The sequence below is a fragment of the Trachypithecus francoisi genome, unplaced genomic scaffold (genome assembly GCF_009764315.1).
Source record: "Trachypithecus francoisi isolate TF-2019V2 unplaced genomic scaffold, Tfra_2.0 Lachesis_group7, whole genome shotgun sequence".
Classification (NCBI taxonomy): domain Eukaryota; kingdom Metazoa; phylum Chordata; class Mammalia; order Primates; family Cercopithecidae; genus Trachypithecus; species Trachypithecus francoisi.
The window spans coordinates 74,754,740-74,778,542 of NW_022681472.1; the positions used below are offsets into that span (position 1 = coordinate 74,754,740).

At 43.8% G+C, this 23,803-nt stretch overlaps 1 protein-coding gene across 1 annotated transcript in view; it reads left to right on the forward strand.

The window, feature by feature from the left end:
* DEPTOR (DEP domain containing MTOR interacting protein) overlaps positions 1-23,803 on the forward strand; it is a 188,568-nt gene that overhangs the window by 114,725 nt on the left and 50,040 nt on the right. The window contains exons 5-7 of the mRNA XM_033202533.1: positions 14,919-15,104; positions 19,887-20,021; positions 23,719-23,789. Coding sequence (XP_033058424.1) covers positions 14,919-15,104; positions 19,887-20,021; positions 23,719-23,789 — 392 coding nt within the window. The remainder of the gene's footprint in view (positions 1-14,918; positions 15,105-19,886; positions 20,022-23,718; positions 23,790-23,803) is intronic.

Consider the following 23,803-nt stretch of genomic DNA (forward strand, 5'->3'; position numbering starts at 1 on the left):
TTTTGTTGACATTGATGCTATTCCTCTCTGTTAGTTTTCCTTCTAAGTCAGGCTCCTTTGCTGCAGCTCTGCTGGAGTTTGCTGGAGGTCTACTCCAGACCCTGTTTGCCTGGCTATCACCAGTGGAGGCTGCAGAACAGCAAAGGTTGCTGCCTGTTCTTTCCACTGGAAGCTTTGTCCCAGAGGGGCACCTGCCAGATGCCAACCAGAGCTCTCCTATATGAGATGCCTGTTGACCTCTGCTGGGAGATGTCTCCCAGTCAGGAGGTATGGGGTTCAGGGACCCACTTGAGGAGGCAATCTGTCCCTTAGCAGAGCTGAAGCACTGTGCTGGAAGATCCACTGCTCTCTTCAGAGCCGGCAGGCAGGAATGTTTAAGTCTGCTGAAGCTGCACCCATAGCCGCCCCTTCCCCCAGGTGCTCTGTCCCAGGGAGAAGGGAGTTTTATCTATAAGCCCCTGACTGGGGCTGCTGCCTGGGCAACAGAGCAAGACTCCATCTCAAAAAAATATTTATAAAATAAAATTTAGACCTGGGCAAGATGGACGAACAGGAACAGCTCTGGTCTGCAGCTCCCAGTGAGATCAACACAGAAGGTGGGTGATTTCTGCATTTCCAACTGAGGTACCCGGTTCTTCTCATTGGGACTGGTTAGACAGTGGGTGTAGCCCATGGAGGGCAAGCAGAAGCAAAATGGGATATCGCCTCACCCAGGAAGCACAAGGGGCCAGGGAACTCCCTTCATCAGAGATGCCCTGCCCAGAGTGGAGGAATCTAGAGCTCTCTAGATTCTCATATAGGAATCTAGAGAGGCAGCTTGGCTACAATGGCTTTGTGCAGCTGTGGTGGGCTCTGCCCAGTTCGAACTTCCTGGTGGCCTTGTTTACACTGTGAGGGGAAAAACCGCCTACTCAAGCCTCAGTAATGGTGGACACCCTTCCCCCCACCAAGCTTGAGTGTCCCAGGTTGACCTCTGACTGCTGTGCTGGCAGCGAGAATTTCAAACCAGTAGATCTTAGCTTACTGGGCTCCACTGGGTTGGGAACTGCTGAGCTAGACCACTTGGCTCCCTGGCTTCAGCCACCTTTCCAGGGGAGTGAACAGTTCTGTCTCGCTGGTGTTCCAGGTGCCACTGGGGTATGAATAAAAAACTCTTGCGACTAGCTCAGTGCCTGCCCAAACGGCTGCCCAGTTTTGTGCTTGAAACCCAGGGCCCTGGTGGTGTAGGCACACTAAGGAATCTCCTGGTCTGCGGGTTGCAAAGACCGTGGGAAAAGCATTGTATCTGGGCTAGAATGCACTGTTCCTCATGGCAGAGTCCCTTATAGCTTCCCTTGGCTAAGGAAGGGAGTTCCCTGACCCCTTATGCTTCCTGGGTGAGGCGATATCCCATTTTGCTTCTGCTTGCCTTCCATGGGCTACACCCACTGTCTAACCAGTCCCAATGAGATGAACCAGGTACCTCAGTTGGAAATGCAGAAATCACCCACCTTCTGCGTTGATCTCTTTGGGAGCTGCAGACCAGAACTGTTTCTGTTCGGCCATCTTGCCCAGGTCTAAATTTTATTTTATAAATATTTTTTTGAGATGGAGTCTTGCCCTGTTGCCCAGGCTGGAGTGTAGTGGTGTGATCTTGGTTCACTGCAACCTCTGCCTCCTGGGTTCAAGTGATTCTCCTGCCTCAGCCTCCCTAGTAGCTGGGATTACAGGTGTATACCACCATGCCTGGCTAATTTTTGTATTTTTAGTAGAGATGGGGTTTCACCATTTTGGACAGGTTGGTCTTGAATTCCTGACCTCAAGCGAACCGCTTGCCTTGGGTCCCCAAAGTGCTAAGATGACAGGCGTGAGCCACCGTGTCCAGCCTACTAGACCTTTTACATATGTTGTTTCATTGTTCCTCCAATTCATTTTATAGATGAAGAAAACTAAAATTCAGAGCAGTTAAGTAATTAAGTAAATAGTGAAACTGGGATTCAACCCTGGGCTACTGAGGTCAGAGCAATGTTTTCTGTGCTATAGCCATATCCTTTTTTTTTTTTTTTTCAATAGAGATGGGGTTTTACCATGTTGCCCAGGCTAGTCTCAAACTCCTGGGCTCAAGTAATCTGCCTGCCTTGGATTCCCAAAGTGCTAGGATTATAGATATGAGCCATTGTGCCTGGCTGCCACATTCTTTTGGTAAGCAATTCCAAAGTAATCAGCATTTTATGGTGGTGAATTTTTTTTTTTATAATTATTTTAAATAAATAGAGACAAAGTCTCACTATGCTGCTCAGGTTAGTGTCAAACTCATGGGCTCAAGTGACCCTCCCATCTTGGCCTCCTAAAGTGTGAGGATTACAGGCAGGAGCCACGGTGCCGGGCCATTGGTAAAGAATTTTATGAAAAACATTTCCAGCCAAATTACCTTCTGTAACCTAGAAACAGGAATAAATGTGGGCAAAGCAGACTCCATGCTCCTGTGTTTGCAAGCTTGTCTGCCTCCTTGTTTATCATGATCACACCTTGGAATGGGAGACAGTCTAGCGTGGAGGTTCGGGGTGAGGCCCTGGAGTGAGTCTGTAAGCACTTCTCTCTTGCATCTTCTTATTAGTGACTCTGAGACACTCAGGCAAGTTTGCCTTGTCTAAGTCCCAGTTTCCTTATCTGTAAAATGGGAATCATAATATAGGAATATAATAACTCTCTCATAGTACTGTTGTAAGAAGTAAATGATATAAACCTGTAATGTGCTTGGCACAGGGCCGTGCACAGACTATCTATCATTCAGTAGATGATAGCTGATAATTATCTTATTTTTATCATCTGCATTCTCATTATTGGATGCCTGGGTGGGCAGAGCTTAATGTGTTTGATGACCTCATCCATTGCTGGTCTTAAACGGTATCTTATACATACTCTCTGCTGTTACGTACTTGTTAAGTAAATCAACACTGAAATACTTTGATCGGGCCTTTGGGTTTGTGGCAACAATTTCAAAAGATCTAGAACACAGTTACAGATTTCTTTTGTTGAATTTTGTATCTGAGATATTCCATTCACCAGACGAAATAATTTTGTTTTTAGACTTCTCTGCACTTACAGTACAATCTAGTCTCTGATAAACAAGATTATCTCTGAAAATCCTACCTTTTGTTCTGCATGTTATCACTAACAGTAGAGGTTCTTTCTAGTCTTTGGAATGTACCCAGCTGTTATTTAATGATACATACAGAAGAATAAAACATAGATTGACTTTCCATCTGTTTATTGCCTTTACATTTCTGGCAGTAAGACACAGAAGCTGCAGCACTCAGACAATCACGGTGTCATGTTTCGTTTTCTATCTTTACTAAAGTTACTCTGAATCCTTTTACCTCTTTTCCATCCTCTTGCCTCTCTTCAATCAATTAAATAAGTGTAAGTGGGTTATAACTTTGTGAATGTGAAATGTTTTGTTTCAGTAATATCAGTTAATAGGATTTTACGCTCTACTATCGATTTCCTGCTTTCATATCCTCTTCTTAATGTTGTGAGTGCTAAGGAAGTCATTATTTTAGTCCTCTGACTCACTGTTGTTACTGCCTTTTGGAGAGTTTTGTATCCCAAGCAGCTAGCACCTTCTTTTTGGAGTAGGCACTTAAAAACTATTGCTTAATGTTTTCGATTCCAGGACTTTTGTTGCTTTAGGAAATAGGGCTCCTTCAACTACTGCTTCCATTTAGGATGGCTTGAGATGCTTGAGATGGCCTTCAGTACAGCTCAGGTTCCTTCCTTCCTTCCTTCCTTCCTTCCTCTCTCTCTCTCTCTCTTTCTCTCTCTCTCCCTCCCTCCCTCCCTTCCTTTCCTTTCCTTTCTTTTTTAAAACATATTTTATTCTTAGTTTGGGGGTACATGTGAAGGTTTGTTATGAAAGTAAACACGTGTCACGGGGGTTATTGTACATGTTATTTCATCACCCCAGTATTAAGCCCAGTGCCCAATAGTTATCTTTTCTTCTCCTCTCTTCCTCCCACCTTACACCCTCATGTAGGCCCCAGCGCCTGATCTTTTTTTTTTTTTTTGAAACAGAGTCTTGCTCTGTTGCCCAGGCTGGAGTGCAGTGGCACAATCTTGGCTCACTGCAACCTCCACCTCCTGGATTCAAGTGATTCTTGTGCTTCAGCCTCCCGAGTAGCTGGGATTACAGGTGTGTGCCACCACACCTGGCTAATTTTTTTCTATTTTTAATAGAGACGGGGTTTTGCTGAGTTGGCCGGGCTGGTCTCGAACTCCTGGCCTCAAGTGATCTGCCTGCCTCAGCCTCCCAAAGTGATGAGAGTACAGGCATGAGCTACCACGCTCAGCTCGGCTGTTGTTTCCTTCTTTGCATTCATAAGTTCTTATCATTTAGCTCCCACTTATAAGTGAGAACATGAGGTGTTTGGTTTTCTGTTCCTGCATAAATGTACTAAATTTAATAGCCTCCAGTCAGATTTTCTTTTTCTTTTTTTTTTTTTTGAGACGGAGTCTCCCTCTGTCGCCCAGGCTGGAGTGCAGTGGCGCGATCTCGGCTCACTGCAAGCTCCGCTTCCCCCGGGTTTACGCCATTCTCCTGCCTCAGCCTCCCGAGGAGCTGGGACTACAGGCACCCGCCACCTCACTCAGCTAGTTTTTTGTATTTTTTTAGTAGAGGCGGAGTTTCACCGTGTTAGCCAGGATGGTCTCGATCTCCTGACCTCGTGATCCGCCCGTCTCGGCCTCCCAAAGTGCTGGGATTACAGGCTTGAGCCACCGCGCCCGGCCCAGATTTTCTTTTTTTAAAAAAAAAAAACTTTAACTTTTCTATTGTAACTAATTCTTAATTAAGGTTTTTCTACAAATGCATAATTAAAAAGCGTGTTATCAATATTTCTTCAGTCTTGACCATTTTTAAATTATGAAGCATACTGAATGACATCAGATGCTTTGACTCTGTAGGACTGTGATCTAGCAGAACCCAGAAGACAAAATACTGCAAATCTATCCCTGGATGTGTGAAAGAAGTTAAAGCTTATGTCTTGCTGGCAGGGAAATCACAGCACTTTTGTATGCAGAATTTACTCACCTTCTAGAAACACCAAGTCTGAGGAATAGGTCAACCATCTGTTTATACTTGCAGTTTATCAGGGATCTTGAGCAATGTCTATCAGGGCTAGGTGACTTTTTTAGGAAAAGATACAGAGATCAGTAGTAGCTAAGAAAATAAGAGGAAAAGGAGTGAATGGTTGGATAGAGTACCATCCCTGGTGACCAAAAAAAATGATCCCTCGCAGGATCCCCACCCACCCTTGTGCACTTGGTGAAGCAGCGAGCCGGGCAGCTAGTGAGGGTCTTCTGTCTTCAAGGTGATCTTGATGACCTTTGTAACTTTGACACTGGTGTGCAGTTAGCCCCACCTTGCTGACCTTCTTCTTCCTCAGTAGGATAATCATCATCTTTAATCCCTCTCTAAGTCTGATTTCAGTCTACTAAGTTGTTTATGTGACCGTAAGTCGAAGACCACATTTAAAAAATGTTTGATGATGTGCCGTCCAGGGCACAGTTGGTGTCTGCGCATTCCCTGTATGCTGCTATCATAGTGCTGGATTCAGTTCACGTTTCATGGTGCCTGTTGTGTTATATAATTTACGAGCAAGCATTTCAAGGATGAATGAAAGTATGTGACCTTCCTCCTTCCAACTAGATAAGTAGACTCAATTTTTTTGTTTTTGTTTTTGAGACAGAGTCTCACTCTGTGCCCAGGCTGGAGTGCAGTGACATGATCTCAACTCACTGCAACCTCCACTTCCTGGGTTCAAGTGATTCTCGTGCCTCAGCCTATCAAGTAGCTGGAATTACAGGTATGCACCACCATGCCTGGCTAATTTTTATGTTTTTACTAGAGGCAGAGATTCACCATGTTGGCCAGGCTGGTCTCGAGCTCCTGACCTCAGGTGATCCACCCGCCTCAAGGCCTCCCAAAGTGCTGAGATTACAGGCATGAGCCACCATGCCCAGCTAAAATATTTTTATATTCAGTAGAACTTGTAGAATTCAAGATGATACATTTTTATATTCATCCTCGGACTACATGCATGAGTTGAATGGAAGTCAGTTTTCCCCCTTTTAAGTAATCAGCTTCTATTATTTCTTTGCCTGCTAAAATCATCCTAATAATATACAAGGGAGGAAAATGTAGTCATGTTATCCACAAAAAGAAGAATATACCTGTACCATGTCACTTTATTATTTTGGTAAACTACATGACGTTTCCCTCATGATTTCTGCAGTTAAGCATAACAGTGTACAGGGATCTGTTTTTCTTTGACCAAATAGTGAATTGAGTGCTTCTAAAGTCCCAGCTTTCCTAAACAATGAGATCCTCTCACAAATATATGGCTCTAGCTTTCTGGCTATGTCTGCTTTTCTTCCTAGTTTAAATCCCATTTAATACAAAGCCAAGCTAAGCCCCTAGAGAATTCTATCAAAGCAAAAGGGGAGGCTTGGAAAGTCCCAGAAATTATAAATTGGATGAGTACCCAATTGTCAGTTTTCACTTACAACCGTTGTTAAGATCACAACTGGAATATTAGATATTGAATGTAGATGTTGATCACTGTCTCTTTGAATTGGTGTCCTGTTTACAGATAAATAGTCCCACGGAGCAAAGAATGAAATGAAATGTATCCAATGGTATATATTACATTTACTGTAATACGAAGGCCCTGTATATCACTGGGATCTGAGAAATGTAGAACTGGAACAAATGTAAGACAGGCACAAACAAACTGTTTCCCATGCTTTTTCCTCCTTGTCTTTACTTTTTTTCCCATATCATGGATTATTGTTTTCTGTGTTTAACAAAAAGTAAGTTGTTTGTGTAGCAAGGATTTTTATATTCAATATGGAGAATTACATGTTAATATGTAGAAAAAATCAGGCTGAGGCCGGGTGTGGTGGCTCACACCTGTAATCCTAGCACTTTGGGAGACTGAGGCAGGTAGGTCACCTGAGGTCAGGGGTTCGAGACCAGCCTGGCCAGCATGGTGAAACCCCATCTCTACTAAAAATACAAAAATTAGCAGGGCGTGGGGGCATGCACCTGTAATCCCGGCTATTCGGGAGGTTGACGCAGGAGAATTGCTTGAACCCAGGAGGTGGAGGTTGCAGTGAGCTGAGATCGCATCATTGCACTCCAGCCTGGGCAACAGAGCAAAGACTCCATCTCAAAAAAAAAAGAAAAAGGAAAAGAAAAAATCAGACTGGGCGTGGTGGCTCATGCCTGTAATCCCAGCTACTTGGGAGGCAGAAGCAGGGCAATCACTTGAACCCTGGAGGCAGAAGTTGCAGTGAGCCAAGATTGCACCACTCTGGATGACAGAGTGAGACTGCCTCAAAAAAAAAAAAAAGTGTACAAAAAACATCAACTTTTCTCTCTCTGGAATATAAACTCTATGTCATGTAGCTGTTGTTAATTCTTGAACCTCTACTTATATAATTTATGACTATAAAAATGATATTTGACTTTCATAATCTAGTTACTGCCCAAACTTTACTGTGTCTTAATGCACTGCTTTATTTTTTGCTTTTTGTCAACTTCTGAAGTTTGAATATCTTCGAGTGGCGTACTCACTAAGCTTTAGCTGGATATCTGGTCATGATTTCATATGTTTTTCACAGGTGGAAAGGTAACAAACTGCTCAGAGAAGGACAATGTGTTCTTTAAAGAAAGTTAGCCCGGGTGCGGTGGCTCACGCCTGTAATGCCAGCACTTTGGGAGACTGAGGTGGGCAGATCACAAGGTCAGGAGTTTAAGACCAGCCTGGCCAGCATGGTGAAACCCTATCTCTACTAAAAATACAAAAAATTAGCTGGACATGGTGGTGCAAGCCTGTAGTCTCAGCTACTTGGGAGGCTGAGGCAGGAGAATTGCTTGAACTCAGCAGATGGAGCTTGCAGTGAGCCGAGATCGCACCATTGCACTTCAGCCTGGGCAACAGAGTGAGACTCTGTCTCAAAAAAAAAAAAAAAAAAAAAAGAATGAAAAAAGAAAGTTAGAAGAATTAGAATTTCAGAATAAGTGGTAAATTTAAAAAAAGAAAAAAATAAAAGCAGAAAAGATAGAGGAAATGAGTTCTCCATAGGAACTTAAATGAGCAAAGTGTGAAGTCAGTCTTTAGAAGTCTAAAATGAAGAATGCTTACAACACTATATGTCAGATGCCATGCCACGTCTCTTACATAAATTATCTTATTTTTCCTTCGCACAGAATATATGCAAAAAATTGAGTAAGTTGCCCAAATACTCAGATAGTAAATGTGGCACAGCTACGATTGAAACTGAAGATATCTGGCTCTAAAACTTGTGCTTTTCGTTGTGTGGTAAATTTTCTAAAAGTAGACCAGGCATGGTGGCTCATGCCTGTAATCCCAGCACTTTGGGAGGCTGAGGCAAGTGGATCACTTGAGGTCAGGAGTTCGAGACCAGCCTGGCCAATGTGGTGAAACCCTGTCTCCACTAAAAATACAAAAATTAGCCAGGCATGGTGGCAGATGCCTATAATCCCAGCTACTCGGGGGACTGAGGCAGGAGAGTTGCTTGAACCCAGGAGGTGGAGGTTGCAGTGGGCCAAGATCACGCCGCTGCACTCCAGCCTGGATGACAGAGCGAGGCTCCTCAGTCTCAAAAAAAAAAAAAAAAAGAAAGAAAAAGAAAAAGAAATTTCTAAAAGTTATTCAGCATAAAAATTATCAATAAAGTTCCAACTTAATTGCTTCGTTCTTGTGTGAAATGATGTCTCTTTTAGCAGGCTTTGGCATTGGTGAGCATAAAGAGATGAGCAGATGAAGGTGTCATATTTCAATCACAATGTTAAGATCAGTAGCTGGGATGGAGTATGATACTTAGTAGGTGCTCAGTTTGTCAAATAAATGAATGGATGTCATGTGTGATTTATTGATGCCATAATATGGCTGTCTACCTGCACTCCTTCAGCTTTTGAAGTTGTGATTATATATATTAAACCTAAAACTTTACTCACACAAAAAGCAAATGTATGAAACTCAATGTTTTTTTTTTTTTTTTTGAGATGGAGTCTCACTCTGTCGCCCAGGCTGGAGTGCAGTGGCCGGATCTCAGCTCACTGAAAGCTCCGCCTCCCGGGTTTACGCCGTTCTCCTGCCTCAGCCTCCCGAGTAGCTGGCACTACAGGTGCCCACCACCTCGCCCGGCTAGTTTTTTGTATTTTTTTAGTAGAAACGGGGTTTCACCTTGTTAGCCAGGATGGTCTCGATCTCCTGATCTCGTGATCCGCCCGTCTCGGCCTCCCAAAGTGCTGGGATTACAGGCTTGAGCCACCGCACCTGGCCGAAACTCAATGTTTATATCATTAAACTGTTTATATCATTAAACTTTTAATGAGAGACAGAAAAAAGGCAAAATATTAATAACTTATTGGCAATGATGCAAGTGATACATACAATTGTCACTTTTGTAAGCTGAGAGGAGAACTCGACTCCATCTGTGTCAGTCACATAGCTAGGTGAATAAACACATGACAACCTTCATTTCAGGGAGGGTGGCTGCTCCTGAGTCACCCAGATCCAAATCCATCCTTGAAAATCGAGGTGGGGCATTAAATATTATGTCCCATAAAATTGAATTCTACTAGGCCAAATGGCAGCATATCGTCAACAGATGATGATAACAGTAAAAAAAACCACAGTGGTTGTAAAATAATAAAGGTATAATTTATTGAGTGCTTACAATATATTTGGCATTATGCTGAACACTTATAGTTGACTATCTCATCTGACCCTCATGTTACCTGATTTCATTATGTTTGAGGTCACCTATTCTATTGGGGAAAGAATGTGATGAGGAAGGACTATTTAAAGTTAACTTTTGTATTTGATCTTAGATAGAATGTTTGCCCGGTTGGTTATAGGTGGTATAGCGGTGGGGAGGTATAAGATGGAGACTGGGTGTAAATTAAACACTGGGTCAATAATTAAAGCTGGAGGAGAGACATAATTAGGTCAGCAGTCAAATTTCTATTTCATTTAAAAACACTCTTAAAGTACTTTGAAGTCTGTTATACTTTTTTTTTTTTTTTGGATTTAGAATGCTTTCCTGGATTTACTTATACAGAGGCAATATTTTATGTAATTCACTGTGCCAAGAGAAAACAGTAGGTCTTAATACATGTCTACAGAGCTATATATTTGCAGGTCATAATTTTAAGAAACTTGCCAAAGTCAACTTGAGGATTTTTTAAAAATCTCAACAAACTCAGAAGGTTGCCAGAAATGAATAACTTACCTACAAAATTTTATTACAGCATTACTGAGTATAGTGATGTAGTAAATTTATGTAAAAATTTGACTATCTTCAAGAGGGCCACATTGGTAGCTATTATATCAAAGTGTGATTGGCTTATTTTTTTGGTCCAGGTTGCATTAGGTGAGCCTCTCCTGAATCCAAGGATGGTTTGTTTATTTATGATTTTATTTTATTTTATATTTTATTTTTTGAGACAGAGTCTCACTATGTTTCCCAAGCTGGCCTTGAATGCCTGGCCTCAAGTGATCCTCCCATTTCAACCTCCCAAGTGCAGGGATTACATGCACGAGCATTCATTGATGACTGATTGGTTGATTGAGACAGGATCTCACTCTGTTGCCCAGGCTGGAGTGTAGTGGTGTAATCACAGCTAACTGCAGCCTCAACCTCCTGGGATCAAGCGATTCTCCTACCTCAGCCTCCTGAGTAGCTGAGACTATAGGCATGCACCACCATGCCTGGCTAATATTTTAATTTCATTTTATTTTTAGAGACAGAATGTGTTGCCCAGGCTAATCTTGAACTCCTGGCCTCATGCTGTCCTCCCACCTTGGCCTCCCAATGTGCTGGCATTACAGGTGTGAGCCACCACACCTGTCCAGATTATTTATTAAGAACATGTAGAAATATCACTGAATTAACTATATTTGTCTTTGAGGCCAACATATTTCATTTGGCCAAAGTGAGTATCACCATTTAAAAATTGTGGAAAGCCGTATGAATTATTAGATTAAATGCTGGCACTGGTGCTGTCTTAGTAGGGACCCATGTTGTAACACTTGATATTTATGTGAACAGAAGAATTGTTCATTAACATATGTGGATAATAAATATAGTTACAATCCTAGATTGCATTTGTTGATATTGACCTAGAGAGGATGTGATGCTGTTTGTGAAATAGCAAAAGAGACTGTTGAACCAGTTGGCATGATTGATAAAGGTGTTAATATGATTCTTAATGGGTTTTTATTATCTAGATTCTTTTCCTAGTGGTTTATAATATTTTGAATTTTACAATCCAAAAAAAAGTTGCCAGGATTGAATTTTTTGTTTAACTTCTGTTTTTACCATTTTTTCCTAAAACATTGGGAAAGAAAAGTACCTGGTATATAGTTAACCTAACTCAATACATGGTAGTTGAATAAATAGATGGATGATCAAACAACAACAAAAAAAGTGGAGTCTCGCTCTGTCACCCAGGCTGGAGTGCAATGAAGTGATCTTGGCTCACTGCAATCTCCGACTCCCAGGCTCAAGTGATCCTTCCATCTCAGCCTCTTGAGTAGCTGGGACTAAAGGCACGCTCCATGCCTGGCTAATTTTTGTATTTTTAGCAGAGGCTGGGTTTCAACATCTTGGCCAGGCTAGTCTTGAACTCCTGACTTCAAGTGATTTGCCCGCCTCGGCCTCCCAAAGTGCTGGAATTACAGGCATGAGCCACCGCACCTGGCCTCATTGTGGGGTTTTAATGTGTATTTCCATATTGAATAATGAGGTTGACCCTGTTTTCATGTGCTGGTTAGATATTTGTGTGTCTTCTGTTTTTGTGTTGTCTATTCAAGTTTTTTGCTTTTGGCGGAAAGTTGCATGAGACGTCTGCATGATGGTGACCAGTTTGCAGAGTTCCTGATGACTCTGCAGATGAATAGAAATGACCCGGGAACATGGCTTTTGGGGCCTGATGTACCACCTGCACTATAGCTCCAAGAATCATGAACTCAAAGTGTAAAATTGAGGCGATAAATAAATCTCAATGGATTTCTAAGATATAAATCGTATAGAATTGGGTGTACCTTCAGACTGATAGTCATACATGAGCAGTTTTGTGGGACATGGTTTTGATTTTTATAATGATCTAGAGAAGGAATAGTTTCTCATAGAAGCAGTAAGAGCAATGGTTTGGAACTTGGACTCTAGAATCAGATACTGTGTTATATTTCTACCTCTGCCATTTACTGTGTCTTTTTGGGGTAACTTCTTAAACCTTTGAACTTCAGTTTCCTCATCAAAAATAGGAAAAAAAATAAGAAATAAAATAAGCTGGGCGCAGTGGCTCACGCCTGTAATCCCAGAGCTTTGGGAGGTTGAGGCGGGCGGATCACCTGAGGTCAGGAGTTCGAAACCAGCCTGATCAACATGGAGAAACCCCATCTCTACTAAAAATACAAAATTAGCCGGGTCTGGTGGTACATGCCTGTAATCCCAGCAACTTGGGAGCCTGAGGCAGGAGAATTGCTTGAACCCGAGAGGTGGAGGTTGTGGGGAGCTGAGATTGTGCCATTGCACTCCAGCCTGGATAACAAGAGTGAAACTGTCTCAAAAAAAAAAAAAAAAAAGGAAATAAAATAATGGTACCTATATCCCAAGCTGTTGTGATAATTAAAGGAATTAGAACATATAAGACACTTACTTAAGGTCATGCTGGGTTTATAGGACATGCTATATGAGGGCTAGCTCTTGTTATTACTAATTTCAAGTTGACATACTGGCATGATTATATCACTGTAAAGTGTGGATTTGAGCTGGGCACAGTGGTGTGTGTCTGTAGTCCTAGTTACTCGGGAGTTTGAGGCAGGAGGATTGCTTGAGCCCAAGAGTTTGAGGCTGCAGTGAGCTATGATCGTGCCACTGCACTCCAGCCTGGACAACAGAGTGAGTCTCTATCTCTAAATAAATTAGTAAATAAATAAAGTATAGATTTCCTTAGGGACTAAGTAGGCTTTATTATTGGATAACCATTTATTTATGTATTAAACATCAAACATAAATGGCAACAGACAGTATGATTCTACTTACATACTGTTCTCAAAGTGATAACATTATAGAGATGGAGAGCAAAGGTGGCTGCCAGGCATCAGGAACTCAGTGAAGGAGTCCATAGAGGGGAAACACAGGGAGAGAGCTCCTTTGTCATGTTGTCCTGGTGATTACAAAAATCTCTACATGTGATAAAACCGCATTGAACTATATGTGCTCATGCACACACATGCATACTCACACACACAAATGAGTGCATGTAAAAGCTGGTGACATCTGAATAAGGGCTGTAGACTGTACCGATGTCAACATTCTGGTTTGATATTGTACTATAGTTATTTATGTAAGGGGTTACCATTGGGGAAATCTGGGTGAAGGGTACCCAGGAACTCTCGGTACTCTGTCGAATTTTTTAAACAGCTTTATTAAGATATAGTTCACATACCAAGCAATTCATTAAAGTGTACAATTGAGTGGTTCTTAGCATATTTACAGAGTTTTGCAATCATCACAACAGGCAATTTTAGAACATTTTCATCACCTCAAAAAGAAGTTGCATGCTGTATATAATACCCCTCCCAACCCAACCCCAAGGCCCCCCTCCAGCCCCTGGCAACCACCAGTATAATTCTGTCTCCAGAAATGTCCCTGTTTTGGACATTCCATATGAATGGACTCATACAGTGTGTGGTCTCTGTATTTTCTTTGCAACTCCCTGTAAGTCTATAATTATTTCAAAATAAGAAGTTATTTTGTTTTTTCTGCGACAGAGTCCTGCCCTGTTGCCCAGGCTGGAGTGCAATGGTACAATCTTGGCTCACTGCAATGTCTGCCTTCTGGGTTCAAGTGATTCTTATGCCTCAGCATCCCGAGTAGCTGGAATTACAGGTGCATGCCGCCACACCCGGCTAATTTTTGTATTTTTAGTAGAGATGCTGATTCACCATGTTGGCCAGGCTGGTGACAAACTCCTGACCTCAAGTGATCCACCCATCTTGGCTTCCCAAAGTGCTGCGATTACAAGTGTGAGCCACAGCACCCTGCCTCAAAATAAAAATTTTTTAAAATGAATTGAGGGGGCAGGTGTGGTGGCTCATGCCTGTAATCCTAGCACTTTGGAAGGCTGAGGCAAGTGGATCACTTGAGGTTAGGAGTTCGAGACCAGCCTGGCCAACATGGTGCAACCCCATCTCTACGAAAAATACAAAAATTAGCCAGATGTGGTGACTAGGTCACCTGTAATCCCAGATACTTGGGAGGCTGAGGCAGGAGAATCGCCTGAACCCAGGAGGCGGAGGTTGCAGTGAGCCGAGATCATGTCATTGCACTCCAGCCTGGGTGACAGAGCAAGACACCATCTCAAAAAAAAAAAAAAAAAGAAAGAATCGAGTGTTGCTATAGGACAAGGTCTCTGCTGGGCACTGGGGACACATGAGTAAGTGAAGCTGTGATCACTGCCCCCAAAGAGCTTAGAGTTTAGAGGCAAAGACAGAGAAGAGGGCAGACAGTGAGGGTGCAGTGTTATCAGTGCTTTGGTGGAGGCAGCACAGGGGCCAGAAGAACACTAGGAAGAATAGAACTCAGATTGAAGGCAAGGTCAAACAAAGTTCCCCAGAAGAATTGGTTAGCAAATTTTTAAAGTGCATGCCATGTGGAAAGAACTTGGGACCATGGATGGATGGACAGCAGCTCATGTGGCATCTGTGGAAGAGAAGTCTTTCTTGAGACTTTTGCCCCTGTTGCCTGTGGTCCTTTGGCTGTAGTGCTCAGTGTCCAGGATGCCAGATAGTCCTAGATGCCAGATAGTCCTCATTGGCTGTTTTTTTTTTTCTCCCCAGTGTCCAACAAGCACCCATTTGTGGACAGCAATCTTCTCTACCAGTTTAGAATGAACTTCCGGCGGAGGCGAAGACTGATGGAGCTGCTCAATGAAAAGTCCCCCTCCTCCCAGGAAACTCATGACAGTCCCTTCTGCCTGAGGAAGCAGAGCCATGACAATCGGAAATCTACCAGCTTTATGTCAGGTATGCCATCCCAGCGTTTATTGGAGCTCAAGTGTTTGTCTTTTGAGAAATAGTGGAGCCTTGACTCACCTTTGTGAAATTCTGTTCTCTATGAGAGAGTAGACTTTTTACTTATTCATGGCTGGGTGTGGTGACTCATGCCTGTAATCCCAGCACTTTGGGAGGCCAAGGCGGGTGGATCATGAGGCCAGGAGATCGAGATAATCCTGGCTAACACGGTGAAACCCTGTCTCTACTAAACATACAAGAAATTAGCCGGGCGTGGTGGCAGGTGCCTGTGGTCCCAGCTACTTGGGAGTCTGAGGCAGGAGAATGGCCTGAACCTGGGAGGCGGAGCTTGCAGTGAGCTGAGATCGCGCCACTGCACTCCAGCCTGGGCGAAAGAGTGAGACTCCATCTCAAAAAAAAAGAACTTTTAGTTATTCATAACCAAGAAGTATGAAAAAAATTCTGAAACCCTAAGTTTTTCTTGCACAGCCAACTTAGATGCCAGGACTCTGTTTTATAAAATTATGTATTTGAATTATAGAAGGCCTCTCATGCTCTCACTCATACCTTATTTATTTTTCATTTCAAACCATTCTTGCCTGGCATGGTGGCGCACACTTATAATCTCAGCTACTTGGGAGGCTGAGGTGGGAGAATCACTTGAGGTCAGGAGTTTGAGACTAGGCTGGGCTATTTAGCAAGACCTCGTCTGTCCAAAAAATTTAAAAATAAATAAATAAATACAAGTTTTTGTTTGTTTGGTTTTTTAGATGGAGTCTCACTCTGTTGCCCAGGCTAGAGTGCAGTGGTGTACTCTTGGCTCACCACAACTTCTGCCTCCCGGGTTCAAGCGATTCTCCTGCCTCAGCCTCCCAAGTAGCTGGGACTACAAGCATGCATCACCATGCCTGGCTAATTTTTGTATTTTTAGTAGAGACGGGGTTTCACTATGTTGACCAAGCTAGTCTCGAACTCCTGACCTCATGATCCTCCTACCTTGGCCTCCCGAAGTGCTAGGATTACAGGCATGAGCTACCATGCCCGGCCTTACAAGTAGTCTTTACATATCATTTAATTATTCAGTTTTGTGAATCACAACTTCAAAAAGCTATCCATTTCAAAGATGAATAAGAAGATTATTTCTGTGGGCATTTACACCGGTAACCACAAAAAAATGACTGGTTATCCACCCGTTATCAGTGGGTGACAGAGAACAAACAAGAACAATGCAAAGCTGATACAAGTCTCACAGAGCATAGCAGCCGGGGGTGTTACAGTTAAAGTCCGACAGTCTCAGATGTGCCGTTAGCTGTGATGGAAATGATGGTGATTGGATGTACGGGTGACCTGGCTGTGACAGCTGTCCCTCCATTGATCGTGAGTGCTGATTCGGCTGATCTGTCTGTCCACAAGGGTGTAAGAGGAAAACAAAAATGATGTGATTGGTGCTCACAAATGAGTGCATCCAGAAAATGTGAACTTGAAGTAAGTGTCCGTCTGTTTAAGAGGGTGAGGTGCTTAAAGGGGTATCTTGAACTGCCCTGAAAACTTGGTGTTACCTTGAGAAACTGGTTGGTTTAAGGTTTGAAACTACTGGGCTTAACCCAGCACAATATGAAAGTGTCATGACTTGGTTATAAACAGGAGATGACAGAGAGAGCACTTACAACTATATGTATTTTATTTATTTATTTGTTTTATTTGTTTTATATTATTTTGCGATGGAGTTTCACTCTTGTTGCCCAGGCTGGAGTGCAATGGCGTGATCCTGGCTCACTGCAACCTCCGCCTCTCAGGTTCAAGCGATTCTCCTGCCTCAGCCTCCTGGGTAGCTGGGATTACAGGCATGTGCCACCATGCCCAGCTAATTTTGTATTTTTAGTAGAGTCAGGGTTTCTCCATGTTGGTCATACTGGTCTCGAATTCCCGACCTCAGGTGATCTGCCTGCCTCAGGCTCCCAAAGCTCTGGGATTATAGTTGTGAACCACTGTACCCGGCCACAACTATATGTATTGAGGCCAGGTGTGGTGGCTTACGCCTGTAATCCCAGTACTTTGGGAGGCCAAGGCTGGAGGATCACCTGAGGTCAGGAGTTCGAGACCAGCCTGGGCAACAAAGTGAAACCCTGTCTCTATTAAAAATACAAAAATTAGCTGGGTGTGGTGGTGGGTGCCTGTAATCTTAGCTACCCAGGAGGCTGAGGAAGGAGAATCACTTGAACCCGGGAAGCGGAGGTTACAGTGAGCAGCGATCTCGCCACTGCACTGCAGCCTCAGTGACAGAGCGAGACTCTGTCTCAAAACAAAACAACTATATGTACTGAGACATTTCTGTGCCCCAGGCCCTGAGCCAAGCTTGGTTATATGAATTTTCTCATTTAATTCTTACTGTAACCCTAAGAGAAAGGACTTTTCTTATCCTTATTTTACAGTTGAAGAGATTAAGATACAGAGCAATTAAGTGGCTTACACAAAGTTAGGAAGTGGTGGGCAGAGCTCAGTCCACCAGCTGTAGCTAACACCAGTTGAGCTCACCGCAGTTTTGTTTACTCCAGTGCTTCTAATATGCCACCACCTCCCCGATCCCCCACACCCAGGTTCCTCAGATGCAGCCATCTGGAGGAGAGAAAGAAGCATGAGCTTCTGTGGGAAAAGAAAGACTGGCTGAGGGTCAAGAGGCTAATCCTGTGCTCCCAGGCCAATCTGATCAGGTCAAGAGGACACACTAGATATATGTCTCCTTAACATTGCAAACTTCTGCAGAGTGATTTTACTTTCTCACAAACAAGGGTTTGCCTGTTTCTTGAGTGGGCCCAATAGACCTGAACAAGTGATAATGATGAGTAGAAGGATATAGTAACCATGGTAACCTGTATTAGTCCATTCTTGAATTGCTATAAAGGAATAACTGAGATTGAGTAATTTATTAGGTCGGTGCAAAGGTCATCGTGGTTTTTGTTGTGAAAAGTAATGGCAAAATTGCAAAAAGTAATGGGGCACAGAAATGTCCTATAGTTGTAAGTGGTCTCATTGTCACCTCCTATTGTGTCCACCAGCTTTAGCTAACATCAGTTTAATGCACACCAAGCTTCATGCACTCAAGCTTGGCTCGGTGCCCGGGGCACAGAAATTACTATTAATGGCAAAAACCGCGATGACTTTTGCACCAACCTAATATCAAGAAAAGAAGTTTAATTGGTTCACCGTTCTGCAGGCAAAACAGGAAGGATGGTGGCATCTGCTTTTGGGGAGACCTCAAGAAGCTTCCAATCATGGTTGAAGGTGAAGTGGGAGTAGGGGTCTCACATGGCGCAAGTGGGAGTGGCAGGGGTTGGGGGTGGAGGTGCCACATACTTTTAAACAACCAGATCTCACAAGAACTCACTTACTATGGTGAGGACAGTGTAATGGGGATGGAACCATTCGTGAGAATCCACCCCCATGATCCAGTCACCTCCCACCAGGCCCCACTTCCAACATTGGGGATTATCTTTCAACATGAGATTTGGGTGGGGACATATATTCGAACCACATCATGACCATGAACACCAGCATTTATTTTGTGCTTCCCACGTGCCAGGATCTCCATGATTTCTTTCATTCAGTCATATACCTTCCCCATGTTGAGAGCCAGCCTACTCCATGACAGAGAACCAAATCAGAAAAGTAAAGATACTGCCTTACATACACGCTCAAAGCCTGAATGTGTGCTCTGTATTTTAAGCTCCTTCTTCCATGGCTCTGGATGATTAATCCTTTTTTGATTTTGCTTTTATTTTTTGTGAGACAGAGTCTCACTCTGTCGCCCAGGCTGGAGTGCAGTGGTGTAATCTTGGTTCACTGCAGTCTCTGCCTCCCAGGTTCAAGCAATTCTCCTGCCTCAGCTTCCCAAGTAGCTGAGATTACAAGTGCATGCCACCACGCCTGGCTAATTTTTGTGGTTTTAGTAGAGATGGGGTTTCACTATGTTGGCCAGGCTGGTCTTGAACTCCTGACCTCGTGATCCGCTCACCTCGGCCTCCCAAAGTGCTGGGATTACAGGCATGAGCCACCGGGCCCAGCCTGATTAATGGTTTTATTTGAAATCAGAAGGCATTTATTTTCACTGTTGATTCATCCCGTGTAACTAGCATGTCATTTATAGCCTAGCAAGGACTGCTCAGCATGGATGTGGTAGTTCTTGAAATAATATCATTTTTTCATGCACATGATATAACCCACCCCTTGCACAATCCTGTAAGACAGCATTGTTCTCACTTTACAGTCAGGGAAATTTAGGCTCAGAGAGCTTCCCTGAGGTGACCCCAAGTTGTGCTACAAGTGGCAGAGCTGGCCAGGCATGGTGGCTCACGTCTGTAATCCTAGTGCTTTGGGAGGCTGACATGGGTGGATCACTTGAGGCCAGGAGTTCAAGACCAGCCTGGCCAACATGATGAAACCCAACCTCTACTAAAAGTACAAAAATTAGCCGGGTATGGTGATGGGCACCTCTGGTCCCAGCTACTCAGGAGGCTGAGGCAAAAGAATTGCATGAACCCAGGAGGCAGAGGTTGCAGTGAGCCCAGGTTGTGTCACTGTACTCCAGCCTGTGCAACAGGGTGAGACTCCATCTCAAAAAAAAAAATAATATAATATAAAGTAAGTGGTAGAGCTGCAACTCAAGCTCTTGTTTTTCTGCCACTAAGACCAGTGTGCTTTTTCCTGGCCTCCCTGGACCTTGCAGTTGAAAGCCTATGTGCTCTAGTGAGCCGAGACCATCCCCTCGTTGACTTGTGTGTTCTCTGGCCTACACAGTGAGCCCCAGCAAGGAGATAAAGATCGTGTCTGCAGTGAGGAGGAGCAGCATGAGCAGCTGTGGCAGCAGCGGCTACTTCAGCAGCAGCCCCACCCTCAGCAGCAGCCCCCCTGTGCTCTGCAATCCCAAGTCCGGTGAGTGCCCAAAAGGTGGCCCCATTCCTAAGACTGTGGGGACTTGGGCAGGTCTCTGGGAAGCAGAATCTGAGATAGCGGGAGACTAGTGTGTGGGTTCTAATAAGTTAGAGCATGCTCTTGGGGTCCACACATGTTGAATGAAGGGAAGGAAGAATTGGGCTGAAGGAGAAATTGGGTTGTAGCCCAGTCTCAGTGAAGGCTGTCATTGACCCAATAAGACCTCAGGAGCTGGGATGGCCCTCCCAAGTTGCCTGGAGTTGTGTTGAGGGGCCTGGGCCTTTAGATCCACGTGTTGGCCACTTACTAGATATTGGCTGCCCCTGGGAGGAGGGCATGACCTTGGGCGAAGCAGTTGTCTTCAGAGAGATGGTCCCCAAGACAGCTGAGGGCTGTCACCATGCCATTAGCACTCCCTGAGCTGGGAGGAGTTCCTGAGCCCTGAAGGGGGTTTTGGTCAGAGTGTGTAACAGTGTTCACAGCAGGGGAAACAGCACTTCCCCCGAATGCAGCTGATGCAAAGATCTGTTGGGGCCCAACACCCTTAAGGAAGAAGCATGGATGTGTGCAAACCCAACTATCCCTGGAATTGACCCTGGGTGCCTTGTGGTTCCAAAATCTGCTCCTCAACCTCCATGGCCTTTCTATTCCAGGAAAAAAATCTAGGCACAAAGATTGTTGGTGAACATGTACTTAGAAACAATCCTTCTTCTACCCAATCAGTTAACCCCCCAGAAACTGGTAATCCGTTGAAGCTACCCTTTCTTACCATCCTTACCCATCTCATGTCCTCACTGTTCTTGCCAGGATGAGGACACGTGGTCCATCACTACAGCAACTGCCAGAAAACACTCTCAGACCCATTTGTTTAAGGCACCGTCCAGTTTGTCACCTTCAAGGAAGAGGCTCTGTTCCTTTTGTTCATGTTGTTTCCTCATTATTAGATCTTGGGGATACAAAGATGACAGGTCATAACCCCAACTCAATGAATGCACCACCTCTTTGGAGAACAAAACAAAATATTTCATGTTAGTAAGAATAAGGACTAATCGATGTGGTTCAAAAGGCTTTGAGAGAAAACTCTGTCGTCTAATGCTATTGTCTAGGAAGGTGGCTGTTTTTCCTGATCTAACTTTTTTTCTTTTTTTGCTGCCTTCTGGAGAGTTAGCGGCAGGAATAAATGTAACCTGTAAGTGAATGAAGAAACTTGCTTCCACACTGTACTGGCTGAAGAGTCGTTGAGTGCTAGGTTTTTCAATTCCTGCAGTTTGCTGATAAAGCAGAATGAAAAAAGAGAACTGAATTCTTAGAAATGGGATGTCTGAAGCCTTCATAGAAATCTGACAGACATCCTCAAAGTTAAAAGCAAAAGATCTCAGTTTCAATAAAAGGGTCAGTGGTGCCATAACCATGTTACATGTTTTTGATTGCTTATGATGGAATATGAAAAAAGTGTTAATTACTGAAATTAGCAGCAAAATCCATGTTCTCTGAGGTAAGTTAGTATTGTTTCCTCTTTCTCCTTGCCTCTGGGTCAAAGGGAAGAGTTTACTGTTAGGCAGGCAGAAGAGAAAGGTCTTGTTTCCTTTCGTGGGTCTCCAAGGACAAGAGCTGTCAGGACTGAGCTGTGGTTTGTAAATCCCACGTCTTACCCATAGTTTGACAAGCTTCTCTCTCACTCTTGAGAGGGTTCCCAAGACCTCGTGAGCTCATCTGTGATTTTTTTTTTTTTTTTTTCACAAGCAGATGATCAGGCCTTCACGGTGATGCATTTAAAAATTAATTATCCTAAATATACCAGGATATGTTTTTTAGTACTGTATATAAATGCCCTAAGCCAGACACAAAAAAAAACAGTACTAAAGATATTGATGTTATCGGTATCATTGTAATAAGCAAATAAGCTTCCAAGGATATCAAAAGAAAAAAGCTTTCCCTGGGCCTCAAAGTTTCTACATTTTTCAACATAATAAAGAGGAAAGAAATGCATTAAAATGAATGGTCAGCACTGCTGCCAAATAGTACACTGTGATTCATGTATCCAAATTCATAAGCCCCTGAGGGTTTATGGGGAGTGGAGAGAGTTATCTGACAGGGAATAAAAAAGATCTCAGTCCTCAAATATTGACCACTTTTCTTATCTCCCATCCATCTGCTGAGAGATACTATTTCCATGTTGATGTTCGACCTACTCCCTCTTGTTTAGTGACCATAAATTAATTTTCACTTTCATGAGATTTCTGAAAGCAAAGGTGATAAGATCAGCAAACTGTCACCTCAACAAGAAGCACTGGATTGCCTTTCACTGAGAGGGTGCTTGTCAGGCCAGAAGGCCACGCATGTAACTAGCGGGCAAGGCCCAGCTCTGGTGGATCATCAGGCCTCTCCCCACGCTCCCTTTCCTTGTCTGCTGCGCACTCATTCCAGAACTGGTACCTGACCTCTGACTCTCACCAGCAAAGGGGATCGGAGGATGCCACTTCACCAGGTTAGGCCCGGTGGTTGGGGCTTTTCTGTTTATCTGTGGCACTTCAAGTTCACGATGTCTACAGAGCTGGTTTAGAATGGTCCCTGTCCCCTGACCCCCTGGCTATTTGGGGAGGATATGACAGCCCCTCTCCAGTTCTTAGTGAGCACAGGATGGATGGGGAGGTTCATTATCAGTGGGTTTTAGGCAGCCACAAGTCAGGAATTGGCTGCTGTCTGCTGTCTTGGTAGGCAACAGCAGCGAGCTGATGTGAGGAGGATGGCATGCCACTATCTTCCTGAGCTTCTAGACCCTTTCTTTTGCTTGCAGGACAGCATGGCCCAGAGTGAGTGTGGCACAGTAGCTGAGAGTGTGGGCGCTGGTGTCTCACGCCTGAGTTTGATTCTACTTCTGCCACCCATTAGCTCTGGAACCTTGGACACAATCAATTTAACTTTTCTAAGGTTGTTTTTGCAGTTATAAAATGGGGATAACAACGATCCTAACTCGTTCATTCTTGTGATGATTGAGTTAATATATTCACATCACCTCGCATGGTGCCTCTCTAGCACATGTTAAATACTCCGAAAAGCTCACTAGCATTATTACTCAGGGCAGAAAGCAGTGTGTACATGCAGTCCTAGGTGTTAAGAAGGAAATGAGGCTGGGTGGCTCATGCTTGTAATCCCAGCACTTTGGGAGGCTGAGGCGGGCGGATTGCCTGAGGTCACGAGTTCAAGACCCGCCTGGCCAACATGGTGAAACCCTGTCTCTACTAAAAATACAAACATTAGCCAGATGTGGTGTTGGGTGCCCGTAATCCCAGCTACTCAGGAGACTGAGGTGGGAGAATTGCTTGAATCCAGGAGGCGGAGGTTGCAGTGAGCCGAGATCGCATCATTGCACTCCAGCCTGGACGACAAAGGCAAAGCTCCGTCTCAAAAAAAAAAAAAGAAAGAAAAAAAATTGACCTGTCCTCTTATCCCCACCCCCGGCACTCTTGCTTTCCTTCCCTTTCTTTTTTTCCTTAACTTTGTAAGGTAGGTTTAGGGTTATGTATGTTTGCTGCTATTTTCTGTCTCCACTCAGCTAAAATATAAACTGTGAGGCAGGGATCTTTGCTACTTTTTCTCACTGATGGTCACCTATGAGATATCACTAAATAGCTGCTGAATACATGGATGGAGGACTTGGAAGTGCTTATGTCTTGACATTATGTTTGTCTGACAGTGCTGAAGAGACCAGTCACCTCTGAGGAACTCCTTACTCCCGGGGCTCCGTATGCAAGGAAGACATTCACGGTAGGCTGATGGTC